This window comes from Mytilus galloprovincialis, chromosome 1 (genome assembly GCF_965363235.1).
Source record: "Mytilus galloprovincialis chromosome 1, xbMytGall1.hap1.1, whole genome shotgun sequence".
NCBI classification, from domain to species: Eukaryota; Metazoa; Mollusca; class Bivalvia; order Mytilida; family Mytilidae; genus Mytilus; species Mytilus galloprovincialis.
The window spans coordinates 61,108,304-61,135,866 of record NC_134838.1 but is presented as its reverse complement, the minus strand read 5'-3'; the positions used below and the strand labels follow the sequence as shown (position 1 = coordinate 61,135,866).

The window sequence follows — 27,563 nt, the reverse complement described above, 5'->3', positions numbered from 1 at the left end:
TCTTGTGAAGAGTTGTCTCATTGACAAACATACCACATCTTCTTTTTTTAAAAACAGTCGAACCATGATGCCTAAATAATGTTGCCTGGTGGTATTGCAGTATTCGCTTATATAAAGTTTAATTATAATATAAAATGGAAAATTAACAAAACAGTTATATATCAATTGATTGTGGTTATTAAATTATTAGAGGTTACATTTTGTGTGTTTATTAGTATGTTAGCGAGTCACTAGAAGTAGTATTTTATAGTTCAACATTATTGAATACGTTACGATTTATTGTTTATGGTTAAAATTTTAACAAAAGAGTCACTTGGGCATTAAAAACAAATGTTTTGTTTCTCTTTGACTTTTTTTTAATCCAAACAATTATAACTAATAATGAAATATAACTTTTTTATCTGTCTTGATTGCTTAAAATAACATTCAAAATTAAACATAGATTTAATAGAAATGCTGAATGTGTCAGCGAAACAAAAGATTTGCTTTCCACAGCCTAAGCGAATCCACAGTGGATATGATTTCCTTCGTTTAGTGGTTCAACTCCACCGTATTCTCTGCACTTTGACAGAAAAAGGCTGTTCCTGCCGTTGTCGAGGTCCACTGCTTTGCCATTGTAATGACGACTGTGGCAGCTATGACAAGCACCTGCTATTTCATTGACCTAAAACAAAATACGATGTACAATATTGTCAATACATATTTGGCTTTGCACATTTCGTTTTCTGTATTTTTCAAGTATGCATTTTTAAATCAGCTATAAATATAAAAAAGAAGATGTGGTATGATTGCTAATGAGACAACTCTCCACGAGAGACCACATAATATGCTTATTGAATGACATTTTTGCAGTGTTGATGTAACATTGATAAACATGTACATGTATTCAACCGTTTGTTGTGCAAGAGTTTTATTATTAACTTATATACAAAAACTTAAAAATAATTCAAAAAATGATAGTAACTTGGAATAATTAAATGGTTGAGTCTTTCAGGAAGACGCGTATCGCCTATCGTCTTCAAATGTTTTTTTATGCTGTTCGAGAAAACTTAACTGGTTTTGATATACTGCTTTTATTAAATGGCATATCGCAATATGTAAAATTTTGAATTGATGTACATGAATAGCTGTAATCAAAAATAATTAATGAATATTGCTATCTTAAACATGTTAGTTTTTTTTTATTATGTGCTATATTCACCAGACATTTGCTAAAAGTTAAATTTGTTAGCTTTAATTAGGCTTTTAAAATTGGTGACAAGCACAGATAGACGTACGCCACAATGTCGTTTAAAGCTCAAATTCATACAATAAGCTATCATACTGTGAAATTTATAAAGGATGAAAGTTTGTTTTTTTCAAATGATCCTTATATGGAAAAGATTCAGTGCGAATTTTTCATATTTCTGTAAACGACAAAAAATATATTTGTTTCTATGTTATCTCGAAGCAGAGAAGTTATGGATGTATTTTCTACTTACATGTATATAGCCTGATGATCCTATGTCATGGATGTATTGAAGAAGTTTACGGCTAAGACACACGTGGCCTCCGGGAGCCCCTGGGTTTCTACATTCACCACACGTGTAACTGTAAATAAACGATGTTAAGTAGGACGAATAAATAAGTGTTTTTTTCTTCTTTCATTATTGAATTATTTACTTATTTACTTATACTGATTATTCACTGATTAATTATTTATAAACGCGTCCTCTTTTCCTAAATTAGATGCATCATCAAAATGTATACTTACCACGAGCAACATGACAGGTGACACATGTAGGGCAAGATCTGATTACCTTCAGAATCAACTGTTTGTGTTGTTTTTCTTAAGTTTTCTATAAAGTGTTTTGATTTTTCCTAGTCTTTGTTTTATGAATGACATTGACGGTTTATCTTTGACGTGTGCGTTCATGATTTCACCTCCGGAAATTTCATCTCTTTTTCTAAAACGATGTTACAAGTTTTACCGGTATTTGATAGCAACGGAAGTGAAGTTTCTATATGATCGCTATTGCACTATTAAATGTGAACTGGTTCTCCTTACTTACTGGGATCGGGATGCAGCATGTCCATGACATGCGTCGTTGATGTTGTTGTAAGCGTATGCGTTGTCATGTTCTCCAGAAGGGTGTTTGTTCCAAAGATGGATCTTACCAGCATTGTGGAGGGCCAATATTTTACAAGCATAATCCTTTGCTACTGCATCGCTGCACGTCGTCCCAGTTGAATGTGTGGCTTTAAAATAGTAACAAAAGTACTGGTTACATAATTAACAAATGATAATAACAAACCTATACATGTGAAATGCATTTTTCTTTGAAGAATTATCTCAATGCCATACCCTACATAATAATGTTAAATAGTTATGGGCACATACTTCTACACGAGAGATTACTGTGATATATATTAACTAGTAGTGTTTTTTTAATTTCCTTTGTTTTTGTTTTTTTTTTTGCATTCAATGTCTCAATGCGTTTAATTGTGACCTTTTAAAAACAACTGGTATATTGTTATTATCTAAATAGTGGTGTTTAAAAATCTACAAAGTAAACAAAATATTCTTTATAACTCAAATTCAACCTTAAATATACGTCATGTTTTACAAAATATGTGAGGAAAATGTAGCCGATAAATCAGAGTAAGTTCTATATTACATTTTCAAATAGTCTTAATCTAGCCTCATGTCTACACCTGAGATAAGTCATTTACTTAGTCTGATGCAGTTGTTAGTTGCTTAAGACTGTACATGCATGTAACATTTGTACCTATCGATGTGTTTTGGTGTTATATGTAAGGCTGAGGTGCTCTCATAATGTCATTGACATTGACAATACATGTAGATCTATGTTCATTCAGGAACATGTGCCCATGTCATTTGGTCATTCTCAACCATACCAGACCTTCTTATTTCTATAGAAATTTTGTTATACATACTTGTACAGTGACCTGATGTTGCTGTGTTAAGGTAGTTACCAGCAACCCATAAATTCTGAAAATATAAAAAAATATCTTTAAAGGGAACTAACTATCTTAATGTGGTACATAACACTATAAGGAGATTACTCTTTAAAATTCAGCTCAACGTTTAAAGTCACGTTCTATTTTTAAGGAAACATTAAGCTCCTCAATGATCAAAATAAGTGTACTATTTATCTCCTTATGTACCTCCTATACATTTCTAGGACTATGATTGGTTAAAAGCGTCCGCGTGGAGACTGTGTATATTATATTAGGTTAGTAGGGAGGCGGTGCTTATTTCATATTCGGTTAGTAGTGGTTTTACGTCCCTTTATAAAAACAAAACGGTACTGAGAAAAAATGTTAAAGGTTTCAACAGACGAAGAAATTGATGAGTAAGATTGAAATAAATTCGTAAAACACATTGAAACCTAGCAAGTTGTTACTGTTGGCATCTGTTTTTGTAGGATCAATGGAAGTAGTTTCTTATTGCTACCAGTATTGAAAACTTGCTCATTTTGATAGGTCACTACATGTAGTATAAATTTCACACGTTAAGATAGTCGGTAAGATAAATTTGTTACATAGTGTGCTAGTGACGTAATACGGTATATATGGGGTCAGTAAATTCCATATGGGGTGAGAGCGAAGCTCGAATGCCCATATGGAATTTACTGGCCCAATATATATACCGCATTAAGTCACAAGCATACTGTGTAACTAATATTGTGTATATATCTTATGAAATTTGTCCCATGAAGTGTGTGTTTAAAAATTTTTGTTCATGGCTCAAAATAAATATTTTGTCAAAATTTTATGAAAATTAAACGAGCTATATATTAGCTTAGTCAATAGGTTTGGTACCAACTCAATGCTGCTGTTTACATTTCTATCTGCATTAATTCAGATGCGGATTGTTGGTGGCAGGGTCCTGGGGAGCAATAATGTAGATTCATATAGACATTTAATAAGTAGTTCTCCAAATGTTGGCTTGTCAAGGCTCACAATTTTTTTCAAAACCTTGGATCCGCGCACTTGCGCTGAAAACAATTGAAAAATAGTTGTTCATTTATACCCCTACGTGTTAACCCCTTTGCAAATTTATGTGAAATCATTTTTGGCGGATATTCCTTATTCTGGATTCAAAATTATTTCAGAATATATATGTTTTTTATATAACGTCTCAGTCTATTAAGTTATTCCTGTTATTGAAAATTATGTCTGTTTCGGTTTGCTTCCAGTTGTACTTCTACTTTGTCACAACGTTACTTCAATACGCATTGACATGTAAGACGGCAGAAATGTTTACCTCTTGAAATCGGTCAGGATGGTCTAATTTGGTTTTCTTCAAAGCCCTTAACATGTACATTACTTTTTTGGCGTGGAAATGAATTGTAACGTTTACAAGTAACTAACCTCGCCATGGACATTCTGCAGCTGATAAAATGTATAACCGTTTAAAGTATGGATTCCACCGTGGAATTTGTAACAATCACCAGTATTAAGAGAGGCATGCACGGCTGTATGAGTTCCAGCTGAAAGGTACACATGTAAAGTAAATGAAAAATACTTGATACATGATATTAAGTGTTGTCTAGTGATGTCTTTAAGAAAGAGATATTTATAACATTATCAGTTCAAAAAAGCTTCAAGAATGATATGAGGTTGTGAGATGTGATGTTTCCTCACTAGATCATTTTGTTTAGAGAAATCAAAAATTGTTGCAATATCATACATGCATATATAAAAACAATAACAGTTTCAGAAATAAGATACTATTGGACATAAGTGAGTATTTGAAAATAAAAAGACACATAGATAACTTGATCAAGATATATAGTTCAGTCAATCTAGCATAAATTAGATCCTTACCTTGAAGTAATTGCAACAGACGGTTTTTAAGTTTTAATCTTCAGCATTATATCCCAAATATACACAGAAAATAGCCCCATAAAATCTAACGCGAGGAAAACTAAAAAATCACATGATTTGAATATTCCTATGGAGATTTGTATTGAGAAGGGAAATAACTCTGCAAAAGAAGGCTGAAATATCAATAAAAATTATTACAAAATTAATTTATAACTAAATTACTGCTTCTATTCAACAGAATGTATTAATTCTTGATACTGAAGTCAACTTAAGAGTATGACAAACAACTCTTAAGTTTTTTTCATATATTATATCAAGCTACAACTTAGGTTTCATAAAGCATTAGTTAACCATTTATTAAAGTTTTCAGCATGTGAAGGTAAAGCATCTAAAATTGACAAAAACTAGATAAGCATATATTCCTCTAATTTTGTGGTTTTAAGTTTCGTTACATAAGGTAAATGCTGAACAAATATGATTTACAGATATAAACAATACCAAATATTCAAATTTTGTTTTCAAAATGATCACAAAGCCATCAATTTGCAATTTCTTTAATGAAAAATGTGCCCAAAAAAAAAAATAATAACCCATAACACTTCGGTTTTGTCCATTTTATGAGCAGAACATTATATATAATATAGTCAAATACGAGCTTATAACCGCATCAAAGTTTCTTATTTTACATGAATTTTAAGAAAATCAACCCAAAACATTTTTGCAGAGTTATCTCCCTTTTCAATGTTAATTTCCATAAGAAATTAAAGAATCATTAAAAATGAAAAATTTGAGTTTTTCTCAAGTCAGATTTTGTGGGACTTTTTTCTGCGTTTATTTGGGGCTTAATGCTATAGGTTAGACGTATTTGGCACAACTTTTTGGAATTTTGGATCCTCAATGCTCTTCAACTTTGTACTTGTTTGGCTTTATAAATATTTTGATACTGAGCGTCACTGATGAGTCTTATGTTACAGTAGACGACACGCGCGTCTGACGTACTAAATTATAATCCTTGTACATTTGATAACTATTTAGAACTAAAACATTTTCTATTGCAATTAGTTTGAGGTTCAAACTTGATTTGAATGGACTAATATGCAACAGCTAAGTAGCGGTTCAAAAATATGTATATACATTGTATATGTATAATCTATATCCATAGTTCCTTTTCTAACTGAACAAAAAGATTAGAGTTGTCTTTCTTTTCCTACATAAATCAAAATTATATTATGGTGAGTCGATCATTTTCTACATGCATCAACTAAAAAATATCATGAATATGACAAACGTCGAACTCTCCTAAACACACCGTATTTAATTTAGTAGTTGACTTTCCACCCACAGGGTTGTTAAAATTTGCCGGATTCACTATCCATACGAACCCCGAAAAAATCCTTCGTCCTTCGAAGCTGTCCATTTTTTTACATCCACTAAACATAGCAGAAAAAACAATTACTCTTTGAAATATTATAGAATAAACAGCTGCGCCATGAGCGCATGATACGCCCATCGTCTTGTGTGTAAGTGTTATGCAATAATCATAAATAGTTTCTGAGATACAGCGTGACATGTGAAAACTCCCCTTTTTTTAACAAAAAACTCAGTAACTCTAAAATAAAATTTTTAATCAAAACTAAAAAGCACTTAGATCTTTAAATTGAAATAGCTAAGAAGTGTGTTAAGTTTTAAGCAATAATCATATATCGTTTCTGAGATACTGCGCGACATTTAAAAAATCCCTCCCCCTTTTTTTTACAAAATACTCAATAACTCAAAAATAAAATTTTGAATCATCACCAAAAAGTATACAGATCTTCAGATTAATATAACTAAGAAGTGGGTTAAGTTTTAAGCAATAATCATAAATGGTTTTTTAGATAAGTTGTGACATGTGAGAAAAAAAAAACCACACCCCTGTTTTAGTTACAAAGTCCTGTAGCCCTTTTCACAAAAAATCTTAAGTGTAGAATCAGGCTTACGATAAAAATATTTAGTTGAATTGTTAAGGAATATTTTAGACTTACGATAAATTTTACACTTAAGATATTTAGTAAAAAGGGCTACTGTAACTCAAACAGTTTAAATCTTATTTTCACCAAAAAGTATACAGATCATTTGACCATCATAAGAAACAACTATATTAAGTTTCATGACATTTGGATAAGTCGTTCTCAAGTTACGGTGCGACATGTTTACGACGGACATTTGTAAACCATAATTATACGTCTCGTCGCAAATTTGACGGGCGTATAAAAAAGGAGTACGACATTGCAAACCATGTTGACACTAGAATGTGAGTGATTGATTGATTGTTGGTTGTTAAGCGTCCAGTGGCAATTATTTCATGCAGATTCAAGACGACAATACATTTACAATACAATTGGTACACTACCAATAATTTACCCACACTTTTTTGGTACATTTCTACCCTCGTGCATATCAGTACTGTTAGGAAAGACTGAAAACTTATAATGTTATACTTTCAATGAAATCAGTACTGATTTTGTCAGTACTGTTTCAGTACTGATTTTGACAGTACTGTTTCAGTACTGATTTTGACAGTACTGTTTCAGTACTGATTTTGACAGTACTGTTTAGTACTGATTTTGACAGTACTGTTTTAGTACTGATTTTGACAGTACTGTTTTAGTACTGATTTTGACAGTACTGTTTCAGTACTGATTTTGACAGTACTGTTTTAGTACTGATTTTGACAGTACTGTTTTAGTACTGATTTTGACAGTACTGTTTTAGTACTGATTTCGTCAGTAATGATTCAGTACTGATTTCGTAAGTAGTGTTTCGTTACTAAATTTCTTCAGTACTGTTTCATTATAACACTTATTAAATCAGACTGTCTCTGTATAGTGATGCCTAGTTGTTTTATATATTTGGGGTGGGTTAATTGTTCTCTTTGACACTTACCCCATTTCCATTCATTTTCTATATCGTGACATGTTAATGTTTTCGTTATGTTTTTTTTGTATTTCTCTGATTTTTGTTGTCCTGAAGTGGTTTTGCTTTAGATCCAGCTCTTCGACTAGCTTTTTTTTTTTTTAAATATTCTGGCTTTATGTCATATTTATTGTCAGAATTGCATCTTGTGTGGTCTATAAGGTTTATGTTTTTTTTATTTACTTATTAATACTTCTATTTGACAATACCATATTACATGTATTTATATCTTGCTTGAGTCAAATCAGAACATATTGAACATTGGAACTCGGTATATTACTTTTGAGAGGATGGGTGAATGGTTGTTATGTGATCCAGTGGCAAGTTGAGTGCAGGAAGAGGACATGATACTCAGATATAAATACACTGTAATTAACATATTTTGCACATAACTAGACCAGTAATGCACTGAGCTCCTTTTTAACATGCTAGTTCACCACAAGGAGAGAATCTGTTATAAGACATGTCCCCCTACATGAACATGTACCTTCAGACTGAACAGTGTATGTTTTCTCCTTTTACTGTGAGCTGAGCGAATATTCAGAATACGACCACTTTTTTAGTCTTAATTTCTCATAAATAAATTTCCAATCATATGCTCATTGTAAGATTTTTAATGGTTAAATACATTTATAGACAGACTTCTTTTTTTTTTGTATACATTAATCATGCTGCAATTTCATTCACTTGTAATGAGTGTATTGTGAATAGTAACTTAGATACATGTATGCATAACTCTTGTACTCTTTCCTATAAAACTGCAGAGCGTATTTTACGAAAAGAATATATGAAATTTGGTGTTACAATATTTAGGCATCCCGTTAACGGGGAGTTGAAAGGGTGAGAACTACATTACTCAGTATAGCATGTTCACATGAGGACTGATGACTTTCAGAAACTCTTGGTTTGTAGTTCCTCAGAAATCTCTGATGGATTTGAATCTTACAGACATACAAACAGAGGTACATTTTGTAAAATAAGTATAAAAATTTAAAGAAAGATTTCCAACAGACTGATTAATGTCTGACGGAGGTCATTTGGTACATAATTAACCTTTTTGATTTTTGAACATATATGGTTTGCTTTTTAAAATTAATTTTTATTGACTGAATAAAACAAGCTGAAGAACTCAAATTTATAGTTCTATCTTCTTATCAACTGCAATTACTTCCATTGCAAATACAATAAACAGTAATCTTAAGAATGAACAGCATTAAAAAGTAAAAAAATGTGTTTTTCTCTCTCTCAATTTAATGGTTTTTGTTAAAATAACTGTTTCATAATTCTGCTTCAATGTTATGTTCCACTGCTCTTCCTATGCATGTGATATATATCTTTGCCAACTTGTTTCTGGAAAGGAAAAAAGTGGATTATAACATTTATCATTTTGTTAAAGTCCAATAATAAGATTAAACATAGGTCAACCATGACATAATGTGAATCAGTGTACATGCATTGCTAAAGGTGGTATAACGTTAATTATACAAGGTTTATATTATACAGGGAGAAAAATGAAAGAAAAAAAAATGGAACAATGTTTGATTTACCTACTTGAAAACTGGCCTTGAAGTCATTAAACTTTCGAGTCAGTTATTTACTCAAACTCCAAAATTAACAAATCAACCAATCAAAATGCTTGATTTCAATTTTCAACCACAAGTTTTTTTTTCTCCGGGCACTGAAAAAAGTTTTTATGACTTCAGGGCCTGATCTTATACGATTTGGAGAAGAATTTTAGCGTCCCAAGTCTGGGTTCATGACAAATTTCCATGTTTTCAATACGGGCTGCACTTTGAACATTTTTAATTTGTTTTGTTATAAATTAGGTCGTTAATTTTTCTAAATTAAATTGTTTCATATATTGTTTATGTCATGGTCTTTTGTAGCCGACAATACGGTATGGGTTTTCTCATTGTTGAAGTCTGCACAGTTGTATATTATTGTTCACATCCACATCGTCTCAAAGGACTAGGGGCTATAAGGGCCATTTTTGGCCCCACCCCCAAATTCCATTTAATTTGTCATGTTGTAAGTTTATACCATAGACCTTCTGAAATTAATCGAATTATGGGTCTAGCTCGTTTATTCTGTTGCCTAGCAACCACTAAAATGGCGGAGTTAAACTCACCAAATATGATTATTATACAGCTTAAATATATCTATATTTGAAATTGAACCTGTTTAGCATGTAGTGAACTTTTCACTTGTACACTATTTAAATATTACATAATTAATTGCACATTTTTGCCAATTCCCTGTTGTTTCTCCCTAGCAACATATCTGTGCCCATGGCAACCGCGATTTGTTTTCTATTTACAAGATTTAATTTTAAATATATTGAAACAGAAAGGCAATTTAAGATGTAAATTGTAAAAAGAAACAAACTCCAAGGTTAATATTAAGGTGGAAAGCAATATTGAAACACCAACAAACAAAACAAAACACCGGGTATTGCTGATATATACAGATTGTGCATCTGATGCTGGGTGGGGTCTCACTTATCAGCGACAAGAAGAATAATATAAAGACAAGACACATTTAGCGCTTAGAAATCTAAATATTGATTATCTTAAATAAATAGGTACAGACACATGCATTAAAGGGTGTTTTCAAAAGTCAGTGTATTTCCATGACAGTAGTTATGTTTCCGGAAGGGGTTGGGGTTGAAGGGGGGCACTTCTATTTACACCTTTTTAAGCTTGAATAAGTGAAAAGTTGAGAAAACTATCAGATAATTATGATATAACTTGTTTTCCTACGCAATTTATGAAAAAGTATATATTTTTAAAATGTAAACTGGGTAAGGTGACAAAACAGCGGCATCCCCTATCAATTTAGTATTGAAGTACACCTCCTCTAGACTTATGTAAAGGATCGTTAGGGTTGACTTTTCCAAATTCATCTTATTTTTATTATTTATTTCAGTCGTCCAGACTTATAACCGTATCATTCTATAGAATTACAAAACTGGAACATGCTACTATATCAAATAAATCTGTATTCTTAGATTTTTTCTATATTCATTATATATATATATATAATATTACTTTGTTTTATTGTAGTTTTTGTCAATGTGACTAGTTTACTCAGTTTTACCTTCACTAATCTTAGCGTCGTATGACTTGGTCTTTGATCATCATGACAATATTCATTATATATTCGTCAAAATTATTGAAAACAAGAATGTGTCTTTAGTAAAATTTAAAATTGAGAATGGAAATGGGGAATGTGTCAAAGAGACAACAACCCGACCAAATAAAAAACAACAGCAGAAGGTCACCAACAGGTCTTCAATGTAGCGAGAAATTCTCGCACCCGGAGGCGTCCTTCAGCTGGCCCCTAAACAAATATATACTAGTTCAGTTTAGTACATGGATGCCCAAATCGCAAGACTGACAATGGCCAGGAAATCCTAGGTTAGAACAGGCCCAAAAAATCGGCAGATATAAACAAAGCAAAGTAGACAAAAATCAAACACACAATACACACAGTAAAATTTACTTCAAAAAAAGTCTGAGTCTGATTTCAGATTCAACTACCTTGACCAAACACTTAAACCTGAAGCGAGACACAAGGAAAATCGGACGAACAGACTTGCATACGCACGGACGAACAGACGCATAGACCTGAGAACATAATGCCCACAAATGGGGCTTAACAACAAAGCCGGGTCACATTTTAAAATGTACACTTCATTTTTACGCATGATTATAAAACTATTCAAAACGTAACCTTTAAAAAGGTAACAGACATGTAGTATGCTTACAGACTTCAGGCTCTTGTTTCTATGCATGGAAAGGTCAATTATCCATATATATATATATACATTTGCAAATTTACAGATCTTACATTGTTGGGTTAATGTTTAGACGAGTTGTATATACATAATATACACAGCCATGTATCACCATCACTGCTGGTGATCCAATGAATAAATCAGTTGTTGAGTTGTCACAGGGTCAGGTGTACTTATATAATAATATATAAATGTTTATACGGAAATATGGATAGTCTACCTTATGCCGTTTCCGTTTTTTTACCATCAAATTTTATAGAACTTGTCCTCTATGCACATTACCCACAAAGACACATCCAATTGGAATATAGGTTGTTTCATTTTCGAAATAAATCTCGTGTTTCTCGCCAATTATGGAAATTTAAGTAAAATACCCCCCCCCCCCCCCCCCCCCCACACACACTTTTCGTTTCATAAATCATGGATCTGACCCTAATACCAGAGAGAGACGATTGCCCCATTCAAACAACAAATTTTGAATTTATAATTAGCAAACACATCAGAAATGTACAGATTTTGTTATATTGAAGGTCTATCTAAAATTTCATATTTTAAAACATTGTCTTCAAAGTTGTTATTGACTCCCTTGCACATGAAGTCTATTGCTGTCGGATTTTTTAAAGGAATTCACAAGATAAACTTACGGAAATATAATTAGGAATACACTTTACATTCATAAACAAAAAAAATAAGTTTCTATAGTTATAAGAATGTATAAACTAAACTTTGTCAGATGAAAAGGTCCAATTTGGACAGCAAATTTCAGCTTTTTATTGCTCCGCTTGGCTATGAAAAATATAAAATAAACTATCGCACCAACTTGCACCAAAAAGATTTTTTATCCGAAGTTGTATATGTATGAACTTGTCAAAATGTTAAAATTTCTAATTGGTGCAAGCATGGTGCGGTGGTCAAAATTTAGAAAAACCATCAAATTTTAGGTATTTTTGCTTATTTTCCCAATTATGACGTCATTTGCACCTACCATTGTGACGTCATTGAACCTTCTTTAGTTAAATAAAAACATTTTTTTTAAATCATTTACTCATATTCTAAAAATTTATGGAGAAGAATCTGCTCTGTTAGAATTTTTATTATCTTATAAATCTGGGGCCATTTTAGGCCATTAAAGCCCCTACTCCTTTGGTGGATAGTTGTCTCAGTGACAATCCTAAAACTTTTTATTATTTTATACACTATGCAATAGTTTAAAAAATTAATAAAAGTATTCTTTTTGTGATTTTTTTTTCATTATTAGTACCAGTGGAAATTTTCATTATAATATATTACTATCTTTTAAATCTGTTATTCGGTTACAGAGAAGGAGATCTTTGTTTATATTTCCTTTAGGTTCCTAAGTTAAACTATTTTCTGCTGTAAGACTCTGACATCTTTGGATCGGCACCAAAACACATATGTATTAATATAATCTGATTATTCGAGCACAATATCAATGCAATCTGTGAAACAGTTAACTGAGAAGTTGTGTGAACGAATATGTACTTCCCGTAGACTTCTTTGTTAACTTTAATGATATCTTTCAATTGTTGAAGAATTGTATTTCTACTCTTTATTCTTTTGAATTTGCTCGTTGTTGGTTTGTTGGCATATGAACACACTACAACATTTCATGATATTGAAATAGAATTATAGGAATAACTGCAAAAACTTACTTTAAAAAAAATCATAATTGAGTGTAAAACTATATATATATATATATATATATATATATCTACCTTTCAAATTATTTCAATGTTCTACTGTCACCTTTCATACCAGTTCTTACTATCTCTATCTCATATTTTATCTGTTCATGACAATTTTTAGTCGTTGATCTAAAACTTTATTTTCCTCATAGACTTAGTCTTTGTGTTCTGGTGGGATCCCTATAACAATAGATCATATTGCATCAAATACTTTGCATGCATTTATAAAAAGTTGTTTTTCCCAACATGCATGTTATGGTATTAATTATGGACGTAACACTTTGTAAATTGTCCTTTGAAAAAAATACATCATGAGATAAAGTATCGATGATTTACAAAATTATGTAAAGTGGTTCAGGAGTAATTGATGACACTTACGTGGGACATAAGGACAAGATTTGTTCCATATGTTAACACATTCTCACTAAGAAAATGTCACCAGAAGTGCAAGTCTGTCATCACAACGGATAATGTTTATGTGATACAGTAAAAAAAGTAAAAACATTGGTAGTAAAATTGTGCGGGATGTTTAATTTTCAACAAATGTAAGATTGGTCACCTTTAATCGGATGCCTCATATAGCATGTATAGAAAGAGAGTGCCATGATCTCTGCAGGTTAATAACTATTGCAACAACTCTTTGAGAGGCCGTCGGTGGCCTTTTGTCTGAATATGCAGCAGGGCAAATTCCTGTCCACCTTCAATATGCTTTCCTTGTCCAGTGGCAGTCCAAGTTTCATTGACCTTCTTTCACCCCAGATGACATCTTTTACAGGACTTACCTATTGTACTTATTTAACAATTGATTTGAACATGCATGTAATATTTGCCACTGGAAATTAAGCAAATTTTTAATACATGTCATTTAATATGTTATTATTTTGAGGAATCTCAGTAGGATCATTTTAAACTATTGGGATTATCCTCTTGAAATATAAATATTATTCATACAAAGTATTGCACAATAATTATGTGTCGGATTACTAGTATTCGTGTGTCGGTCCGATGGGTCGTCGGACTTATAGGGCGTCAGGCTATTGGGGTGTCGGACCAATATGGTGTCGGACAAAAGGGGCGTCGGAATCATGGTGCTGCCCCACATAGCTCTATGGAGCTTTGCACCAACATAAATTCAATCATTGACCAATAAAATAAATATATATCTAAAAAGTATATGTACATTTTGTACATGATCTCTTCATATAAATTTCACACGTACAAATGTAGTTTCATTTGCAGTAAGAAAACCAAGACAAGACCGGTCCGAACAGAAAGATTTAAAAGGCAAAAAAAAAAAATGTGCAACTTATAAAAGGGTCTGGAAGTGGTTTCTTCATTTCTGTATTCTGTAATATTCTATACCATTTTTCACTTTTTGTCGAGCCTTCGACTTTAGTCGAAAAAGCGAGACTAAGCGATCCTACATTCCGTCGTCGTCGGCGGCGTCCACAAATATTCACTCTGTGGTTAAAGTTTTTGAAATTCGTAATTTGTAGAAGTAAACCATTATAGGTCAAAGTACGGTCTTCAACACCGTGCCTGCATGGGCTCTCACCGAACAGCAAGCTATAAAGGGCCCCAAAAGTGACTAGTGTAAAACCATTCAAACTGGAAAACCAATGGTCTATAGATATAGGAAAATGTGGTTTGAGTGCCAATGAGACAACTCTCCATCCAAGTGACAATTTTTAAAGTAAACAGTTATGGTCAAGGTACGGCAATTCAACACGGAGCCTTGGCTCACACCTAACAGCAAGCTATAAAGCTATATTAACGTGTCCGATAATTTAAGAATGTGTCCGGTTAAAAACGCCAGAATATTTCAAAACTCATATACCCCCAATGATACTCTGTAAAGTAAAAAACGTTTACCGCAATTCAATATTAATGGTGTGGGATACGATAGAACCCGTATTGTTCGGTTGGATTATAAATGATTAGAAAAAAAAGTCGAAGCAGGTGCCAAAAAAAAATCTGGAGGAAAGGTTTAGTTATCCGTACAGACAAATGTCCAAGGTATGCTACACTGTGCACGCTTTCTTCTGCTTGCAGACACAGACTATAGGTCTGGTTTAAAAAAAAATTACACAATAAAAAGTTATTTTTATTTGAAGCGCTTTAATTTTTGATTTTCTTTATCAATATGATTATTATTATAATAAAGTTCAGACAGAGGTACTTCACAATTTAGAAAACTAATACATCATGTACATTTTATATTGTATTTTTCCCCGGTGCTTGACCATGTTTACTGTATGTCATTGATAGGCATTAGTTTGTTAGCATAGGTAATTCATAACAAGCATAACAACAGGCTGAGTTTACAACACATAATTAACTATTGATTACTTAATGTCCAGTGGCAAATATGTCATGCGTATTTAGAAAAAAAAATTAACATTGCATTTAAGGCGAAGTGAACGTAATTAAACTACTCAATGGATTTTTTTAAAATTTCACATATGAATTCTGCTTGTAAAACTACACCAGAAAATAAAATAATAAAAGGGGGTAACCGTTTTCGTTTTTGAGATACGAGCCGTTGAAATTAACAGTATGACACTCCAAAAATACAAAGGATATATAGGGAAAATCATCAAAACTAGCAGATATTTTTACATTATCAAGATTTTCTATTTTGTTGGTCAATAGAATTTTTTTTTTAAATTGATATACGATTCAAAAATGAAAGACGAATCCATCGGTGCAAAGAAAGTCCTTAGCAACCGTGCTAGTTTTACGCTACTCCTTGTTGAAGTTTGGTTTTTTGGCCGGAACATTAGAATAATACGGCGACGTCATTGTCTACAGTAACGTCGCCACAACTTTTACGTCGTAACTCTATTATACCGTACAATGTCGTGCGTGTGTATTACCCATCTTCCTATGTATTACAAATGATTTAAGGTTATAAATTGATAAGAAAATAAACTAACTAATTTTAAAGAATAGTTCTGTCGCAATAGAAAATGCAAGTTTGTAAATAAATTTACCGCAAATGAAAGAAATTTACCGTAGACTCTAATTTCATCTTTTCTATATAAGAGGGATTTCCGAACCTTTTTTAATGCTTGCATGAATTGTTTAATTCTTTTATGAATCAAATATCGAGTTTGAATGTGTCCCGGTTAACACAGTGTTGTTAGAATGAATTGATCGGTTTTAATATTAGGATCGGGTATACACCTCGTTTTCAATCTTACTTCTGCATGTTTGTATTTAAAAAAAAGTAGACCTATTTTCTGCATATTTTCATGTTCGTCATTTCTGCAGGTTGTTAATCTGAGGATTTGCACACAATATAGTCTACATTATAAACCTATTTCATTAGTCATGTTTACACACATGCTCAAGACGCATCTCTGCCAAAACATATTTTATTTTACAAAGTTTCCCGTCTCGATCACTTTCCCTTTTCTTTACCTAAATGACAAAGAATGATGTAATGTTTGCTGAATGAAGTTTCAGTAACATAAGAAAATATGTGTTTGTTCCATGCATTATTTGTTAAAAATTCACATTTAAGGATTTAAATTGATTGATTGATTGTTGGTTGCTTAACGTCCAGTGGCAAATATTTCATGCATGTTCAGGACGAGAACAAGTTAAAAATAAATACAATAGGAAGTTTTGTTCATAACAGAGGCCATCTGGGATGATGGTCTGGGAAATTTGGAGTGCCACTGGAAAATGAGGGTATATTGGATAGGGACAGACATTTGGCCGAGCAACAGTCCACCTACGCAACCCTCAAATTATAGTTGTTGCAATGGTTTTTAACGGGCATAGAATGTGGCACTCTCTTTACACGACATCGGATTTAATGTCCCCATTCTGACCGGACGTGACTGCGAGCTTAATACATCCTGCACAGCCAAACGGACGCTCCTCTTCGGCAAGTGTTTTACTGCCGGTCGGGAGAAGACCAAGCGACCATATTTCGTATCCCCGGTCACCCTTGGGATTTAAACAATAAGCATAATGCATACTATGGCTCTTCAACTATTTTAGTTCTTATACATCCGTGGCTTTAAAATGTTCTGCCTTTAGTGTCCCCTATCTAGGTTAATCCAGAAAAGCGCTATGGACACTTGAAATTTAAAACGTGTTGATTTCATTTAATCTTCAGAAGTTTTTAGATCGTAATGAGGTTAAAAAGATGGACTCGCTTATGTATACATTTTAACAAAATAGAAAAGATTAGAGTATTTGGTATAACTACCCGTCGCAGATATTTCAAACATGTATATTCAAAATGAAAACCTACACCTTATATGATCCTTTTGAGATCGACGTACCTAGTGTAATAACGACCGGAACATACCCAGTGTTATGCAATAAAATTTGTATAGGGAAATGCTTTAAACAGCAATGTATATAATTAGTGTAATGCTTTAAATTAACTGATGTAAAATTAATGATATAAGAATGCGACCTTATGAGAATTATCATGTTCGATGCTTTAAAAATTTACCTAATAAAATGTTATAAGAATGTACTCAGTGTAATGCACGGAGATTATTCATACTGTATTGCTACACGGGTTAACCTAGCGTAGTGCCGTACGAATATAGCCTCTACATAATGCAAATGCATAGCTTTCCTATTTATATTATATAAAACAATAAGGAGATGCGGTATGACATCCAATGAGTCAACTACCCGCCACTGGTTAAATGAAGTCGATGTAAGCAATAATTATTAACAACCAAACTGTTTTCAACAATTAAAGGGACAAAAACATAATGTGTAGGCCAAAAAAATGCAAAAAAATTCAAACGAGAAAATCAACGGCCTTATTCATGAAAAAAATAGTAACGAAAAACAAATACCATGTTGTGAAGTGACAGACTTGTACCAAAGTGAATAACAACCAGTAAACCATTAGTCCAATAATACAAGACTTTGGAGTTTAAAATGATTTACATTCAACAATTTTTATCGGATACATTTTTTTTTGGGGGGGGGGGGGGTCAACGTTGATAATAAAAAAAGTAATATCCGATAAAAAAAAAACGTTGAATGTAAATGATATGAAACTCCAAATTCTTTTTTTATTGGACTAGTCATTGGCGGATCCAAAAGGGGGGGTGTCCGGGGGTTGAACCCCCTTTTTTGGGCCGATCAATGCATTTGAATGGGGACATATAGTTGGAACCCCCCTTTGTCATGGGTTGGGACCCCCCCCTTTTAAAATGGCTGGATCCGCCCTTGCTAGTACACCACAGGCTTCTCAATGCTTGTATTATCATGAACTAGGTGAAAGCATAGAGCTGACCGAGTGCGAGATCTTTCTGGAAAATCATTGAGGTCGTTTAAGCATCCATTGCAGTAGACTTCGGTTAAATTAAAAAAAAAATCTTTAAAATGCTATCGAAATGTATTAAAAGTCTGAGCTTATTTCACCTCTCATTCCACTAAACATTAAATTGCAGTTACAAGTGTCACAAAACTGTCCTGACCTCTTTTCTCTAACCGTAATGATATATTCTACTCATTCATAATCTTGAATTGAGACTTGAGAATAAAACGTTACTTCAAAATAACATTCTCAAATTTGAAATGATGCACACAGGCACAATAAAAGAAAACAAATTTTGCTATCTCTTCAAAATTTGAATTTGATAAAGAAGAAATGACGTGTTATATTTTTATCTTACATGTATCATGTATATGTGTACTTTCAATTTCAATTTGGTTCTAAATTTATATTTAGTTTTCCCATAAATTGCGGACGGAATAGAAGACACCTGTTTATTTTCTGCACATGTAGAAAAAGTTGAAAACTGGAAGTTGAATGACATAGTTTTTACTTTATAATATTCTAAGATAAATGTTTAGAGTGATCACTTTTTAGTTTACTGAATATTTTTTGGGGGCCTAATTTGTTAATTTTCGTCTTTGTTCTTCCGACTTGTAAGTGTTGCACTAGTGGTCAAATTATATTCTCTTGGTATCGCCTTATTTTCTAAATGGATATAAATCGTGTCCTAAAATTTTCATTTGCACAAAATACGAACATGTCAACGTTTTTTTAATCTAATAATTAATTTTACATGTCATTCATTAATTGTTCGTAACCTAAAACTTTATGTTGAGTACTGTGTGTTTTCGTTCAAAACTACGGCTTTGAAAACGATATTGTTGGGTCAATTCAGGTTTCATTTTAATTAATTTGATATCAATAGAAGTAGAATTGTCACATGTTTATTTATTTATAATTCTGTTGTGAGACGTTTTTACAATCTGTTGATATCATTAGTTTTACACGAAATGCCTTCCATGTCCCACGCGTCTAAAACAAAAACAGTCAACTGGTATCAAAGTCAGGCTTGCACGAAACAATAGAATGCTTTGATTTGTAACTGGAGTAATTCAGATAATTTCTCATGATTAGGTTTTAAGACAGCACAGGCGTGCTTGTTGGATTCGTGATAGACCGCACGAAGTAGTTTCTCTTTCGTGTGTCCTTTCTTGGAGTAAGGGAGATAACTTGCGTAACTAACGTCGAACGTTATTAATCCCGTATTCCGCTAGGGGCGTGCAATTACGTACACTTCGCCTTAATAAGTTTTGTAAAGTTTAAATCATCGTTTAATAGTAAGTAAATTCTATTGTTTTAATATTATCCGGTGATGCCTAAATGTCTTTTTACAAAATGTATGTCTATGAGGGTACTGCTCGTCCGGCTTCCCGCAGAAGTGGTTTCACCAGTGCAATTTGACATGTTTATCAAATCATTGACGTCAAATTGACGCGTTTTGGAGGAGTCGGACACGTTTCTGTGTGCTACCATAGATAGATGTATAACATCTCTGTAGCTACATATATGACTATGTACGATAAATTTTCAATTAAATTGAATTTCCACTTCAATCTATTAAACATTAATGTACTTTTGTATAAAGTAGTTAGTATATATTTAAATGTCTTTTGTCGTTGTTTCACGGATCTTATTATAAAGAGCACATACATAGACCGACGGTTAAAGCTACACGTGTATGAAATACTTGCCACTGGCAAACACCAATACTTTGATGATGATGAATTAAATTATCATATTTTCCTTTTTTTTTTTTAATTTAGAAACAAATTTCAACTTTGATTCATTATAATATATATGTTACAGTAAATAGGTGAAATTAGGAATTACATGTAATTACTAAAATTTAGGAATTACATGTAATTCCCGATGCACTTAGTAAATACAAGTAATTCCTAAAACTGCCCAGTTATTACCAGTAATTACTAATTTTTAAATGATTTTTTACACCTATTTACTAACTGTTTAAACAATGTTGTAATATGGTCAGCTGATCAAAAGGTATGGTAATACCTACTAGAAGATCAGTCAATACTCTTTGAAAGTGATAAACCTAAAATGTTCTTTTTTTGTTATTGGTGCATATAAGCTACAAAATATATAGCAAATTAAATACGATATTTGTGTAGTTACGTCATTAATTATAATGAAATTAGAATTCACTTTTAGCAGGCAATCTCACTGGTTCTATTTTGTTAAATATGCTGAGAAACATGGTTGATGAGTTGTGCACTTGCAAGTTAATAATTTGACCTCTTTGAATGTTAATTAATGTTAACTTGGAAAAAACTAAGATCAGCTTTAAAGATTAGATTAATCACAAATATCCGACAGAAGAAGTCATTGCTGTTGCTTTCACACATTTCTCATTTCCTTTCTCAATTTTATAGTTAATAGATATAGGAAGATGTGGTAGGAATGCAAATGAGAAAACTCTCAATTCAAGTAACATGGTTTTTTTTAAAAGTAAAACATTGTATGTCAAGGTATGGCCTTCAATACTTAGCCTTGACTCACACCGAACAGCAAGCTATAAAAGCCTCCCAAAAATACTAGTGTAAAACCATTCAAATGGGAAAAAGAACAGTCTCCCTATATAAAAACGAGAAACTAGGAAAACTGGTGAACTATTCAGAAAAAGGTATTTAACTTTTGTCATTGGGCAACTTGAAAAGCAAAATTAATATAAACAATAGGCTCTCAAGATCCTGAATCGCTCACCTGATTTTTTTTTAACTCAATTTATTCATCAATCATGATTTATATTTTTGAGTTATAATGTATATTGAGTGTTTGCTTTAAATTGCTTTTTTTGGTCATATATGCCACAAAATGAATATATAAGTTATGTAGAACATCATCAGATAAAAACAAATATGAACTTGATCTGCAGTTTGTCAACTTAATAACAATTCTGAAATCAATATTTTTCAAGCATAAGGGGTAAGTGTGAAGTTAATTTTCAAAGTTCAAGGACCACAACTCTGCACAAAATCATCAGCCTGAAACAAAATTCGAACTTCATCTATCTTGTCTGGATAAAACTTTTTACCAATTTTCAAATCAATATCACTTCAAACTTCCCACAAATGTCTGTCTAAATTTTGGATTGATATCAATGTCTTGCATGCCGATTTTTAGGGAGTTTCAAAACGTATTAAACCACCATTTTCCAGTTTCGATTCACAAACTCGAAAGAGTATGCACTTTTTATGTGCCTTATATTCCTAAATCCTTAAGTATGAGCCCTAAAAATCCCTATCCCTTTACTTTCTTGTTTGGTATCTTGAATTATGTCTTTAATTTTAAAACAAAAAAATCAAGTCAGTAAATAGCTGTAAAAATGACAAAAATAATCAGTAAATACCAGTAATCACTGAATCAACTAGTAAATACATGTAATTACTAAATTGGCTAGTGATTACAGGTATTTACTGAAATGTTTAGTAATTACGTGTAATTCCTAATTTCACCTATTTACTGTAACATATACATGTAGTATCAGAAGTCCAGTCCATTACTGGACTTCTGGTAGTATATAAAGTAATAAGTAAATTTTGATGTCAGACCATTCCCTTCCATAATTGTGCATTCTTTTTATTTTTACATAACACAGAAATGAGGAAAGTTTAAACATAAGAAAATTTATAGTAGCCTTTATAAATTCATAACATTTTCTTTCCTCAGAATGATTAACAGCAATGGAGACAGGAGCAGACATGGGAATGTTCGATGTGAAAATTGAAGACCTATAAACAAAATGATGTATCAATATGGCACTCATCAGAAAAAAAAACCAACATTTAATCATGAACCATTGAATCCTGAGTTTCGTACAAGTACCAAAACATTAAAGGTGGATGCTTATAATGAGCTCATATTAGAACTAAAGTGTCCTCTTGAATTACCACTGTACATGTAAAAAAAACATCATATCCGGGACTGAATTGAGGAAAAGAGCCAGGAAACTGACATTCAACAAAGCATTCCAAAGAAAAGATGGCATAGGGGGAGAGCAATGAAACATGATACATGCAAAATTAATTGTTTCTTTGATTGTTTTATTTATGAGCTTTAAAGGGTCATAAAATAACCAAGGGGCATGAAAATGACAGATTTTTGCCACAAACTTCACATGTTGGTATGACATTGAATGTTTTATTATATGTATATTAAAAAATGGTTATGATAAATAAAAGAAATTCCATTTATGATTAAAAATAAGGTAATCGAGACATGGTTTTGTGTTGATTATAATGCATTGCCTAACATAGTAACATATGACTGCATTAATTACAACATATTTTAAGCAATGGCAAAATACCAAAAAATGAACAGTATTGAAGATTCTAATCTTGTTTGATATATATACATAATGTGAATCTCCCTGATGTCGAGTGCGTATTATTTTTATAAACACTGAAAGACAGTCACAATCAAAATCAAGAAGTAAGCAAAGAATCAAAAAACGAAAGGGCATTTACAACAACACTTTGAAAAATACATATATAAAAACAACACGAACTCCATTAAAAACCGGGAGTGAATTCAGGTGCTCCTAATGCGTATTATTTTTATAAACACTGAAAGACAGTCACAATCAAAATCAAGAAGTAAGCAAAGAATCACAAAACAAAAGGGCATTTACAACAACACTTTGAAAAATACATAAAAAACAACACGAACTCCATTAAAAACCGGGAGTGAATTCAGGTGCTCCTAATGGGTAAAATCCGATAAACTGCTTATCTTGCTTCATTTCTGTTGTTTTCTCCTTCGCTTCAATAGTTTTTCGATAGACGAGAGTAAGCTTGATAATTTTCCTTGGTCATGTTCACGTCGCTAAAAAAAATCTGCGCAGCAGGGTGATATAGTCAAAGAGAAAAACGTAACTAGCTAAAAGAGGATAATAAAAATATTGTCACAGAATTATCAAACCTATATTTGGATACCAATTGTACTGAGATGCACATTGTAAAAACTTCTCTAATGATAAACACTTAATCAGAGATGTCTACAAAAGATACAAAATATGCCACAATTATTATATAGCATACTATACTTACCTAGTTTAAAAGTTTTCAGTTCCAAATATTTTTTGAAACAATACACATTCAAGTTAAAAAGATTAACAACACCAAATTTACTGAAACAGTACTGAAAATAACAATACCGAAATAGTACTGACAAAATCAGTACTGAAACAGTTCTGACAAAATCAGTACTGAAATAGTACTGACAAAATCAGTACTGAAATAGTACTGACAAAATCAGTACTGAAACAGTACTGACAAAATCAGTACTGAAACAGTACTGACAAAATCAGTACTGAAACAGTAGTGTCAAAATCAGTACTGATTTCATTGAAAGTATAACATTATAAGTTTTCAGTCTTTCCTAACAGTACTGATATGCACGAGGGTAGAAATGTACCAAAAAAGGGTGGGTAAATTATTGGTAGTGTAGGTCCTGTAAAAGAGGTAGTTCTGGTTGAGGTTAGGGGACATGACGATATTTAATATTTGATCGGGACAGACTTTTTGCCTTGCAACAGGTCACCTAAAAGATTGATGGAAGAGTTCTCAGCGAACAGAGAAAATAATTCTAATAGTTTCGTATTCCGTCATCTACCACATTTAAAAAAAAAATTAAGCGAAGGTGTAAGATACCAAAGCCAATATATCCATCACGCATATGTTTTCTGGTAAAAGGTCTATAAAATAATGATAAGGAAAATCCGAACATTTTACCAATATTGAATTTTTTATGTAATTCTTAAACTATTTTTTTTCTAATCTCCGTTAAACTTGTCATTTTGATATTTTTAGATTTACATCAAAGAAGTAGGTTCAATAAGACCCCTTTTTGGCCCCAAAATATAGCAATTTTACAAAATTGTTAAAATGTAAACTTTTAGATCTTTTTTGGAAAGTAGAATGCTTCTGCTACATAAATATGGGCTGTTTTGACAATACAATACACATATATCGGGTACTAGTCATGCTTAATTACTGAAATCTTAATAATTTTAGCAATTTAGTTAAACTTTAGACGGTTTCCGTCTAAAATGAAAGTGGCCGCATTTGTGTTCAGTCTTAATATTGAAATGTAAGTTGTATTTGATGATAATACATAACATATACTAGTATAAAGGTTGAGGATGAACACGGATGTGGCCACTTTCATTTTTGACAAAAAACATCTGAAAAGTGACATATTTGATAGATTTTTCATATTTAAGCTTGAATCGGAGCGTTTTTAATGACGAAATCAGTTAAAATCTTTCCCAGAAACCAATTGAATCAACTGAAATAGACACTTAAGTGTTTAAAAAGTCTTTTGTCAGATGAAACTGAAATTTGAGGCCAAAATCGACCCTTACTGGACCTACTACTTTTTGTCCGAAAGCAGGGTCTAAATGCTATAGTCCTTAATCGGATAGCCTTGGATTGTATTTATGTGCGCAATTTAAAAAAAATGTCACTACAAAAATTAAAAAAAAAAATCTTTAAAAACTACATCTAGCTTAAACACATGAATAAAGATCAAAACAAATATTGGATTTAAGACTTACCTGACGTATGCGCGTTGACATGGGTACCTGAGACACACAGGCATGTACCAGAGGTGGGTTTCGTTCCCGTTATATTAGCAGCCACAAGACCGACAAACACAAATACAAAAGCGAACGACAACATTGTTCCAGATATTCGTCCAAGGCTTTCTTCTTGAATATGTCCTGAACAGGCTTCTAAAAGTCACGGAACTGTTTATCTGTCAAGATAAACCGAATAATATCATGTAACTACATGTATGTATAATCATGACTCTATATACATTTATTTCTATTTTTAGAAAATCTGTGAATGACAAGACAATGGGGTTTTATATTTTTAATATGGTTGAGATATTTAAGAATATTATTTCTTTAGACTTGAACAAAAAAGGTCATATGTGAATCCTCGTATGCTGATCTTCCTCACTTCACTTAGGTAAATTTTAACCAATGATAAAAAAAACATAACAAAAAAGAGGAAGTCAATTTGTATGCATTATTATACAGGAAGAAAAAGTATGAAATTTTACGTTCTTAATATGTTTAATATTATTATGTTCCTCATATAAACTTTAACAAAATGAACCATAAGTTATCAAATAGTATATGAATATGTAAGCATTTATAGGGCACCGTACAGTTTTGGCGGAATTTATTTCCATAGTAATACTGTACCAAGATCTTTTGTGACATAAAAAAGTTCTATCATTAAATATGTTTATCCATTGCAGTAAGGGGATCTCGGTGGCCGAGTGGTCTTAGCAGTTATTACTCTAATCACTAGACAGTCAACACGTGCACTGAGGTTGTGACTTCGAACTACGCTCGTGCGGGTGCACTCGACTCCAGTCTTAATTGACTAAGATTGTCACCCACCAATAAAAACTGGCCGCCACGAAATAGCCCAAAAGCGGTGCTTAAAGTGAGGTTAAAACACAGAAAATCAAATCAAATGTATTGCCGTCATAAAAATGTCAAATCCACTGGTTAACATTTAATGTATCATAAATATTCTGATTTGGAGGATAAAATTATCTATTAGAAATTCCTAGATTATTCCTTATATAAGAGAGGTAAATAATACTGTTATAATAATATCACAGAGATTCAATGAATAATTTAATGTAGTGTTATCAAGTTTCTCGAATTATAAAATGTAAAAATAATTCTTAAAATACATATTACGTAACAGAATTAACAGGAAAGTCATGTAAGAGAAATTATTGAAATAATCTGTAAGAAACGGATATTCATGACCTAATTATTATTTAAAACAACCTACAACTCTGTGTGGAACATTAATTATACAAAACACATTAGCGGATCCAGACATTTTCGTAAAAAAAGGGGGGGGGCACTGACTGCCTAAGAGGGAACCCGCTCCAGTTAGGCTTCAGTGATTCCCTATATAAAAACAACCAAATTTTTCCACCAAAAGGGGGGGGGGGCGGGTCCCCCGATAAACCCTCTAAATCGGTCTCTGAAACAAATAAATAAAGTAACACGTACGGCCTTCAATAAGCAAACCTCAATGTGTATAATATCTCTGTATATTCTATAAACCATGAACATAGATATATACATAGAAGACATGTATGTACAATATTTAAAAAAAAAAGACATCTACATGTAACAAACAAAACAATATTGATAAGACACTATATGAATATTCAACAACAACAACAACAATTTTTATTTGTCAATCAAGACAAATATATGAAAGAAAACTTTAGAGTTCAATGCATTTCCGTTAAATACTTTGGTTTTAGTGAACATCACATGTGCGTTTCTGCACTTCGTCACTTCCAATCCCATGATGAGCTACCGGTTAGAAAATATAATGCTAGATTAAGCATATTGTACGACATACAGACGAGCATTGCCGAATGATGCATGAAAATGAGTTCGATGTTATTTGAAACATTGCAGAAGTCGAAAATGTACACCTCACAATCTTAACAACATGAACAACAGACAGTTATCCTAAAGCTTAACGAATCCACGATACTGAATTGACCACAAAAATGAATCTTCATCCATGAAATAAGGCAAATTCGGGGTAAGGTGAATCCTGTCTCACGGACATGTAGTTTATAGGATCCAATATACAAAATGTGGGTATCCTATAACAGTGGGATTTCCAGTGACACAAGAACAATAGAAAAGTCACTCTTCTTATGAAAGAGATAGAAAAGGTCTAAGAACAGGAGAGACAATTTACGGTTCATGTGGACCCTATGGCTAAAATGGCCGTATTTTCACCTCAAAATTTACTCTGAGTACAGACAAACCTGCGCATCTGTAAAAAATTTCAGGCATAGCATGCCCTAGATAAATAAATTCTAAATATGTTTCATGTTTTAGAAAAATAAAAACTTACCAGGATTTTGCCGT

The 27,563-nt window shown here is 32.3% G+C and overlaps 1 protein-coding gene across 1 annotated transcript; it reads right to left on the bottom strand.

Annotated features, from left to right (window-relative positions):
• Window positions 1-257: 257 nt before the first annotated feature.
• Window positions 258-25,638, bottom strand: LOC143080559 (uncharacterized). Its single transcript, XM_076256460.1, has 6 exons — window positions 25,188-25,638; window positions 4,378-4,496; window positions 2,938-2,992; window positions 2,052-2,238; window positions 1,482-1,590; window positions 258-664 (listed from the first exon to the last, which is right to left on the bottom strand). The coding sequence occupies exons 1-6, from the start codon at window positions 25,309-25,311 to the stop codon at window positions 497-499; spliced, it is 762 nt and encodes a 253-aa protein (XP_076112575.1). The 5' UTR covers window positions 25,312-25,638; the 3' UTR covers window positions 258-496.
• Window positions 25,639-27,563: the final 1,925 nt, after the last annotated feature.